This window comes from Akebia trifoliata, chromosome 12 (assembly GCF_017979445.1).
Source record: "Akebia trifoliata isolate Shusen 1 chromosome 12, ASM1797944v1, whole genome shotgun sequence".
Taxonomy (NCBI): Eukaryota; Viridiplantae; Streptophyta; class Magnoliopsida; order Ranunculales; family Lardizabalaceae; genus Akebia; species Akebia trifoliata.
This window is the reverse complement of record NC_141386.1, coordinates 4,033,266-4,043,930: the sequence shown is the minus strand read 5'-3', so window position 1 is coordinate 4,043,930 and position 10,665 is coordinate 4,033,266. Positions and strand designations below refer to the sequence as shown.

The following is a 10,665-nucleotide window of genomic DNA, read 5'->3' as shown; positions in this document are numbered from 1 at the left end:
AAAATATATATATCTTTTTTGAGTTTAACCATGGTGTTAAAATGGACAGCTACCTTACTCTATAAATTTAAAATTGAAATCCAATGATAGAACTTCACTTTTTTGAAAATTATTTTTTTCAAAGTTTTTAGAATTTTGTCCTCGCAACCAAATCATGTTTTTGGGTGTCAACAATCGATGCGGGGAACATTCCTACTAAGTTGGAAAGTGTTTTCTTTCTTAAAAAACTAACTTCCACCCACAGCTTTTAAAAAATTTAAAAACCTATAAAACCCTTGGTATAATGTGTATGTGATTAAAAGAACATAAAGTATTAAATCATTTAAAATAACATTGATCCCACTCAAAGTTTGAGTAACAAAGTTGATCGAATAGGTCAATCTCAACAGGATCGAAGAATAATACATAGTAGGTCAAAATCTATAAATATGATGTTCACCGTTGTAGATCTATCATTTGTATAAAGAAAATCATCCTCTTACTTGATACAAGATTTCACATAATATCTTTCATCATGAATGTTGACTCATATTATGTGTAGAAAAAAGCATTTTACCCTAATTATAAGAAACAAACTATCTTGGGAAATTTACAGGAGGTTCCAAGCTACCCACCAGAATTGCAAGATTGAGGTCTTTGTCCTCGAACTTTTTGATGAACGGATGGCTCTGAAAACAAATAAAGAGATTTAGTATATACTCTTAAAAAAACATAAATGTCGACAAAAACAAATCTATGATATACTAACCACAAGGTCTAACGACGACATTCTTTCTTGTGGGTCTTTTTGAATGCTGCAAACACATCCAACAAAAACTTATTTTACAAATAATAACGTTAAAAAGGCTTGTAACTTATCAAAAAATGAACATCATAGGATTGTAACGGTTGAGATTTTGTGTATCTCAACAATACATATCCCAATGATACTTATGTCGAGAATAATTTTCAACCGTTATATATATATATATATATATATATATATATATATGTGGGAGCGGTTCAGCGGCCCTAAAGTTAAACAAGTTCCATGCCAAGTTTTTTCAACCGTTAGATCTTCACGCATCCGACGGTTTAGCGGTAAAAACACGATTTTAATTTAAAATCAAACTAATTACAAGTTACCCCCTATTTAATTTCTAATTCTTTCATAAATCCCTCCTCTTCTTCGGCAGAACCCTCTCTTCTTCTTCGGCAAAACCCTCTTTTCTTCTTCGCACTCTCTTTCCCACTATAAGCTGATACTCTCCTCTCTCTCTCTCTCTCTCTCTCTCTCTCTCTCTCTTTTGGGGTGCAAATATTAGTTCTTGAAGTTTTATTGGCTTAGTTGTTCCCATCCAATTTTATGCAGATTGAGAATGAGTATGGACCATCAAGTAAGGTATCTGGGGTTATTGGCCATGCATACTTGACTTGGGCTGCAAATATGGCCGTCGGATTGGGTACTGGTGTCCCATGGGTGATGCGCAAGGAAGACGATGCCCCAGATCTAGTGGTAAGTGACCTTGTCCTGTTTGCCTGCCAGATCTAGCTTAGCTTCAACCATGTGTCTCCAAAATAATAATAATTCGATCATGGGTGATGTCTTGAAGCTCTTTTCCCTTGCTTGGTTCTTTAGTTGTTGGGCTCTTGGAGTTCACAGTGTTGCATTGATCTATAAAAGGAAAAGAAAAATCCGTTTCCAAACATGATAACAATCTTGGTTTCAAAGTACTGTGTAAGAAGTAGAGGGTTCTGTGTAAGAAGTGGGAAAGAGAGTGCGAAGAAGAAAAGAGGGATCTGTCGAAGAAGAAGAGAGGGTTCTGCCGTAGAAGATGAGGGATTTATGAAAGAATTAGAAATTAAATAGGGGGCAGCTTGTAATTAGTTTGATTTTAAATTAAAACCGTGTTTTTACTGCTGAACCGTCGGATGCACGGAGATCTAACGGTTTGAAAAAACTTGGCATGGAACTTGTTTAACTTTAGGGCCGCTGAACCGCTCCCTATATATATATATATATATATGGGTCCCTATCCGTGGCCAACAGTTTGGCAAACATTTTGGCAAACACTTTTTCAAAACATGGGTTAGAGGTCTTGGAATGGGCTGATTTTTGGTGAGGATGATCTCTACGGTGAGGAGATCATCCTCACCAAAAATCAGCTCATTCCAAAACTTCTAACCCCATTTTACAAGTTGAAAAATCGTGAACCGTCCATTTTTGTAAACCATTTTTGATGAGGTTAGAAGTTTTGGAATGGGCTGAGTTTTGGTGATGATGATCTCCTCACCATAGAGATCATCCTCACCAAAAATCAGCCCATTCCAAGACCTCTAACCCATGTTTTGAAAAATGTGTTTGCCAAAATGTTTGCCAAACTGTTGGCCATTGATCGCTACCCTATATATATATATATATATATATATATATATGGGTCCCGTTCGCCACCCTTAGTTTTACCACACACTTTAACAAACACGTTTTGTCTTACATGGGTTAGAAGTTTCGGAATGAGCTGATTTTTGGTGAGGATGATCTCTATGGTGAGGAGATCATCCTCACCAAAAATCAGCTCATTCCAAAACTTCTAACCCCATCAAAATTGATTTACAAAAAATGGACGGTCCACGATTTTTCAACATGTAAACATGGGGCTAAACATTTCGGAATGGGCTGATTTTGGGGAGGATGATCTTCTAATCATAGAGATCATCCTCACCAAAAATCAGCCCATTCCAAAACTTCTAACCCATGTAGGACAAAAAACGTTTGTTAAAGTGTGTGGTAAAACTTAGGGTGCTGAACATTTCCCTATATATATATATATATATATATATATAGATATGGTAAAGAGTAGTCATACATGATTGCTTCAAAGATACAAAGGAAGTTAGTCTATAAACCACGAACTAGAATAAGATAAAATGACATCGCATATGGACAGATCTCTGTTGCTGTGAAAGAGAACAAGATACATACCAGGCCGATATAAATGAACAAAACTCAGGTGAAAACTGGTCTGTTGGAGCAGAAGGAGGTGGTTTTCCCACAATAGCCTCCAAAAGCTCGTAAAAGCTTGGCCAACTTTGTTCTTCTTCAGATTGTATGTAAGGGAAACGTCCTATGGCACACTCGAGTATTACCATTCCCAAACTCCAAATATCACTGCTGTAGTCGTAGGTACTTCCACTAATTCTCTCAGGCTGAAAAATAAAAATATAAAGAGAATAATGGCACCAGAAATAATATTGTTCCCATAAAGTAGAGACCCAGAAATAGATTCGATAACTCTCATATTTAAAGAAAAAAAAATGTAGTGCATATGGAATGTGCCTAAAGTTTAGGACTCTCTAAATTTTCAATAAAGTAGCAAAAAAATATTAGACTAGGATAGGGGTATAATTACGTTTTATGACGTGGACCAATAAAATGCCTCCCCGTGGCCACTAGTGCAAGGCAAGGATGAATAGGAAGGGACATGCATCATGTCCTCAAAGTAGGAGGAACCATTTGGCAAGAGAGAGGTTCAGCCGAGACATCCATTCCTTGCTTTAGCTGACTCCTTAAGGGGACTCAGCCTAAACGACATGAGTAAGTACTTGAAGCACTCGGCTTAGAAAGGCCAAGAACCTAGTCCATGGGGGAAGATCACAGAATTAGAAAGAGAATAAGAGTGGACATAAAGTGGAAGGTTTCATAGGATCTACAGGATCCTAATTAGCATGGGATTGTTAGACCAATTTGGAAGGAGATTAACAGAAGAAAGAATCATGATTCACCACGGAATCAAAAAGACAGATGAAAAGATCTTAATCCAAGGAGGATTGGGACATGTACACAAGATTGTCAGGAAAAAAGTTATCAATTCAAGAATGATTCTAAAAAGCTATAAATAGAAGCATCAACACATAAGTAAAGGATTTTTTTTTCTCGCGTTCTAATTCAGCCCTTCTGGTTTTGCTGCTAACTTGATCGTCAGAGGGTCTTAATCTAGGTAACTCTCCCAGATTTGAGACTTTTTGCAAGAACATGAGAGAGATCAGCCTCGAGATTAGAGTCTGGGGTAAGGTAATTTATTTTTGCCTAGAACTAACTAGTTCAGTGCTTTTAAATAAAAAATGGAAGTATGGTAATTCAACATACCGACATATAGTTGTACGTGCCAACAAATGTATCCCGCTGACCCATGGAGCTAGCAAGCATGGCACTAACCCCAAAATCTGTTATCTTTACTTCCCCTCTTTGATTTACCAACAAATTGGACGGCTTTATATCTCTATGAATGACATGTTTTTCATTATGCAAATACACAAGGCCAAGTAAAACCTGGAGCACAAACACAAAAGAGGTTAGATGGAGAAATACAATGCAAAAAGTATAAAATCTAGAAAGAGGAAGTAGACTGACCTGCTTACAAACAACAGCAAGATATGGTTCAAGTATCGTTTTGACTTGTTTAATGATATCTGCTAGAGATCCACGGTCCATATATTCTAAAACAAGAGAGATGACTCCATTGTGGTAGAAAGAGTGGTAACAAACTACAACATGTGAACACTGTGATGCTTGGTTTATTTTCAGTTCCTGCACTATTTGTTTACGGACATCCTCTTGAATATTCATCTGGATGACCTGCATGACACATAACCAGTTAACTTCCTAGCAGTCCCTGAAGGGCTAAAGTCAGAAATGTTCTAAACCTTCAGAATTATTCAACATGTAGACCACTCATCAGCCCTTAAATAACTAACTATATATTTCTTTACAAAAAAAAAAAAAAATTCAGACCACATTCACCTAAATGGATCATTATGTGAATTGAGGATGAATTCTTTTCATCTTCCTTATTCTACGTATTTTCGAAATCATTTAGGGGAATTCTGTTAGAGATGTTAAAAATTTAAGTCCTGTAAATTCAGGAAATATTTTTTTATATTCACAGAGCCATAGTTTTTCACTTAAAAATTCAACTTAAGTGGACTTTCTGCACTCTTTGAAAAAAGAAATACTGGGTGCAAAGAATTGTTTGATCTATGTAAATGAATAAAGTCCTTTAACTTCTGTGGTGAAAAAGGTACACTTTGTTTTTCCATACATTTCACCTGCTCTGTTCTCTTGATCCTCATTTCTTTTTTTTTCTTTTTTTTCGGTGGAAAAGGCCAATAGTTTTATGAATCTTAGGAAAGAGGTCTCATTGAAAGAAAGAAAAAAAAACACTAAGTTAGCAAATATTTACTACAAATTGTAAATATTCCCTTCAAGATTCAGTAAAACTGGAATGCCCTGCATCCAAAACTTCATCCCTAGAAAGAGTCAAACCCGCTCTTACAATGAAACAGATTCATTTAATTTGGAGGATTTACTTATTAACAGTGTTCCCATTATTCCACATGATGCAGAGTCATGCAAAATTTAGCAATAGAACTAACGAATTACACCAAGAATAAATTCAATAGCATGTTAACATTTCTTCCTGTAAAACAAACATGTAGCTAGAAAAAGAAAGTCTCTAGAACAATGACCTTTAGAGCAAATAATGTTCCAACCCATTTATGGCGAACAAGTTGAACGACTCCACCACTTCCCTTTCCAATGACCTTGATAGTCTCAAGGTCTTCCAACACGAATTGGAAGTCAAGCTCTTTAGAATCTGAAAGCTGCCCATGGGAAGAGTAAAAGCAAATTAGATTAAGAGAATCAAACATTAGATAAACAAACACAAAGAAATAAGAGAATGATCATGAATAATATTCTCTAGTTCATGCCAAGCATCTCGCTTCTTTGTGTACCAATAATATATGGTTCAACAAATTGTCAGTCATTCGATAGGGAAAAGACCAATTATTCTATACTCATTTGGTAAATGGTACCAATGGAGAAACGAGTACTAATTAATATTGGCAAGAAGATTGCAATCTCTTTGAGACCACCGAGTTTAGGCTTAATCCTTGAGGCTTGAGGTGTGAGAAATAAACCTCACTGTGAAGCACATAAACTCATAAAGGGGCAGAAGATGAATCAAATCATCTTCTTCCTCTCATTTGTACTACTGGAGCTAATATTCATGGTTTGGGTAGCTTTAGTGCTTGAATAGTCTCCAAGTAACTGCACTTCTATGATAGTGGAGAAAAAAAAATGCTAGAACACTAAACTCGTCACAAGAAAAGAGAAAAAAAAAACAACTTTGCATGGGCAGGACAAAGTATTCCTAAGGAACACTCTCAAATAAATCATAAACCTCTCATGATAACCAACACCACTATCCTGTTAAAAGTACTCATTATTATTTGTTGGATACCTGGGTTATTGACCAATCGTGGAACAATATCACATGAGCATTGTAAATTGTTGTAAATAGATGAGCAGTATACATTACTAAAATAAACAAAAATAAATGTGATATAGGAATTAAATAATAAAGGCTTTGAATGATAGAAAAGAAGAATTTTATGCTTCATAAAAGCATCAAATAATAATTAGCCTAATTTTAAGAAATACAACCTTGAGCTGTGTGTGTTTTATTGGTAAATCATAAAAAACAAGAGCTCCTGAGTTCTTCTCTTATTCCTGGTTGTTTGAAGGTTCTTATATATATAATGAACCTTCTCTAAAACGGCCTGTTGCGAGATGTCTATTACATTCTTATTGGGCTTGGACTTCAAGAGGCAAAACAGTATCAAAGGGGATCTTTTCCTCTTGCTCCAAGCCTTGGCCCCGGATCAGGCTACTCAACTGACCCATGCAGGGGTTCGGGGGCAACGCCCCTGAGGCAATTTTTTTGGGGTATATATATATATATATATGTATTTCCTGGGTAGGGTTTTTAATGTTTTTGCTCTGTGAGGTTCCTTGCGGCTGAGAGAGTGTAATCTTTATCATTCATAATGGATTTTTTTCTCCCTCTCCTCTGTGGACATAGGCAATTTGCCGAACCACATAATCTTTGTTCTTTGTGCGATTGTTTTCTTCTTTGTTTTTTGCTATTGTTACACTTCTGCACAAGATGGCCTTCCAGCTTAAGGTCCCAACTCTCCAAGCTTGCTGAAATATCATATTTTCTCCTTGTAATGTTCATAGATGTATTTCCTAACAGAATGATAACATCGTCTCATACTACACATTTGATCCTATTTTGGGCAGCTATTACAATTTAATCAAGCACCCATTTTGCCATGAAGAATATTACAATTAAAGTTGGCATTTTTAACTTAGATATTTTCCTTCTCTTTGCAGAAATTGTTGGCTTCCAATTCTTGCGGCAGATCTAACAAAACCACGAAACCCCTCTTTTTCAGAGTTATTTAGTGGCCCACAGTGTCTTCAACCATCACGTTTCCTGACGTTAAGAAACGTGACCCACGAATCTATCACGTTGTGGCAACCAACTGAGATGTGGACGAGTGTTTGATGGAAGCCTCGATCAAATCCGGTTATTTTAAGCTCCGTTTGGTCCCCAAAACTCACTCACTCTCTCAATCTCTCCTTCATTTTTTTACACAATCAATTAAGAGTGAATCAGATTTTGGAAGTGCCAAATCGAGACCGAAAGATCCGCAGCGCAAGAGAGTGAAAATCAATGGCTGGAGGTATGTATTTTCATACGATTTTTTGGGGTATTTTTCAGATTTCGATTCTTAGATTATTTCCGTATTTATTTTAGAGAATCGATTTTTAGATTCAGATTAGAATTACAGAAATCTCCAAATTCCACCAATAAGACCTCAATAGAAATTGCCATATATCTTAGAATTACAAAACTCTAACATGTAATTACTACATAAAAAAATGTAACAAAATCAAACAAATGGTTAGTTTTAATTACAAAACTCAACAACCACATGTGAAAGATGAATAATAGTGATACCGAAATACTGATGTCTACTATAGGAATCAGTATAAACTTACTCGATTTTCCTTTTCTTCTGAGATCAATCTCAAACCTTTCTGATTCAAGAGCAGATCTCCATCCTGAAATGTTCCACTTGCAGTCCTAAAAATTCAACAAACCTAAAATTAAAATTAACCCCAAAAACAGAATAAACTAAATTCAGAGAAATCTTCGATTAGAAGTCCATTCTGTGAATCGTGTAAAACGAAAATGTAGAAAGGAAATTTAAAAAAAAAAAAAAATCAAATTGATCACATTTCTGTAAAAAAGAGTGTTACTTACAGGAAGTTGGTAATAGGGGTTTCTTGAGCAGGAACAGAAAGCTTGAGCTGTTTTGGATTTAATGGCTTCTTGCTCTTCATCATCTCTTGGTTTATTTCTAGGGTTTCTGATTTTTTAGGGTTTAATGGCGGACTTTATCTCTGTGTGTAACTGTATGTGTGAGAGAGAGATGTGAAACAAAGAAAAAATAACGAATTATAGTTCTTTATTTTTAATAGAGAAGCCGACGAAATTCAAATTACGAAGACCGCGAAAGCATTCTTTAACAGTTTCTTTTGCCTTTTTTTTTCTTTCAGTCTTTTACTTTTTAATCTAACGGCCCTTCTCACTTCTCAGTCTCACAGTCACAACTGACGACTAAGATATATATTACCACCGATTTAATGGGTTGTGATAATAGCACACCATTATACTATGAATTCACATCATAAGTGATTTTATTAGGATATTTTAGAAACACACCCTGTAAAATTATTGATATTAGATTTAACCCCTTACAATATGTAAGATTAGGATTACCCCTTGACCGTCAGCCAATGCTCTTTAAATTAATAAATTAAGAGGGTGTTAATTTTTTAAGTAATTATAAATAAATAAATTTATAAAAATTAACAAAAGCAATTTAATACGCTGGACCGTCCGACGTTTTACATTTTCCAAATATTTTACCTAACAATGTGAGAGGCGTATGAGTATTGTAGAAAAATATTTTCTTTACTAACTTAGTAAGATTTGAAATCTTAATAAGAGTAGTTGAGCTTCAAAGAAATATCAAATTGGCAAGTCCAACATGACAGATTTCTCGATTTCATGTGGACCAAATCCAAGGTTTTGAAAATGAACAGATACCCATCTCCCAAATTTAAAATTATAGTTTACTAATAGAAAAAAAAATTATTTTTAATTTCAATTTTCTTTAAAGTTCATATAATTTTGTCCTCTATATTCCTATGGAATCTGATCATGTTTTTGCATGTCACAAGTTGAGCTTCAACGTAAGATTTGAAATCAAGTTGGTATGTCTAGCCTTACTCTTTTAGTATTCAAATATGAAATTCTCCCTCAAACGTTGGACAGTCTAGCGATTTGACAAAGTGCGGAACAGTTCCATGACTTAATTCATTTTCGATAATTAAAAAAAAAAAAAAACTATATTTTCATAATTAACTAAAAAAATTAACTCTCTTTTATTAATTTTAAATTAAATTCTAAAAAATCAAAATTTTACGTTAAATCATCAAGAAAAAGCAACATTGACTTAAGGTGGTGAAGAGCTATAAGCCTAATCTTGCATTTTTCCAAGGGAATAAAACTAATATCACCAATTTTAAAGTGGGGTATTTCTAAATTACCCATTTTATTATAAAATCAGACCATATAGAACAAGATTTTGAAGGTGAGTGATCGATTGTAGAATCTGATTCTTACTTATAATCGGATTTTAAAAGCCTAAAAATATCGTTTGGTTTGGATCTTTTGCACTAAATCTTTTATAACCAGTGATCATCAAAAAATAGAAATGGATGCCTTCTTATTTCTCACATTTTTGAAAGACTTATTTTATGTCTTTATAGGAAGTTATCAAATGAACCACATTACTGCTCCTCTTGTTTAAGATCATGGGTTCAAGTCAGTCCACCTATCCTCTAAGGGAGAAAAAATAAATAAAAACAAACCATTTTACTACTTACATTAGGACTACAACTTGGCCAGGTTTGAGCACAATTAGCAAGGGTCCGGGATTGGGTATGGGTAAAAAAAAATTTGACCTAATCAAATTGGGTTGGGTTCGGACAAAGACGTTGGATTGCCCGAATCTAAGCTTTGCCCAATTTGCTTGAACTTAAACTTAGTATGATTATAATTTAAAAATATTTTAAATATCTTTGTTTCTCTTTCATTCACAATTCATATTTCAAACTTTAGTTAATTCTCATAATCTTTTTTAGGATACATAATTATAGATTTTATATATTTTTTCATACTACTTATCTTGATATAAGTCATTATTATTCCTAAATTATCTCGTATGAATAAGGAATGAGCAAACTCAACCAACCCGACTTGGGTTGGGCTCGAGTTGACTGTTGAGTATTTTATGCTTGAGATCAGGTTGGACAAGAGCACGGGTTGATTCCCAACCTGCCCAAGTTGTAGCCCTAATTTATATCAATGTTTTAAATCTCGAACTAATCAATGACCTAATTGACTAGTCGGGTTGATCCAAACATGTGTCATTTGTATACTCAAAATCAGAATCATGACAAGTTTCTTTGTCTTTTTTAATTTTTTAAGAGTCATGATCCATAATGGTGTCCCATTCCTATAGTAATGTAAGATGCCTACATGGCACGTTTTAGTTGGATTTAAAATACGTAGGGCTGCGTGCACATTTTGTGAGGGACCCATATGCTTTGGTTCTGGCCCTAGCTCTTTCAGCCCCCTTAGTCAGACTTAAGTTAGGACACCTCCCATCATATATACAGGGTAGCGTTTGGAGGCTCTAAAGAGA

The 10,665-nt window shown here is 34.8% G+C and overlaps 1 protein-coding gene across 1 annotated transcript; it reads right to left on the bottom strand.

The window, feature by feature from the left end:
- Window positions 1-333: 333 nt before the first annotated feature.
- MKK6 (MAP kinase kinase 6) lies at window positions 334-8,336 on the bottom strand. Its single transcript, XM_086418758.1, has 8 exons — window positions 8,154-8,336; window positions 7,889-7,973; window positions 5,506-5,640; window positions 4,391-4,615; window positions 4,127-4,309; window positions 2,963-3,186; window positions 749-794; window positions 334-668 (listed from the first exon to the last, which is right to left on the bottom strand). Exons 1-8 carry the CDS (start codon window positions 8,234-8,236, stop codon window positions 576-578), a joined length of 1,074 nt encoding a protein of 357 aa, XP_086274884.1. The 5' UTR covers window positions 8,237-8,336; the 3' UTR covers window positions 334-575.
- Window positions 8,337-10,665: the final 2,329 nt, after the last annotated feature.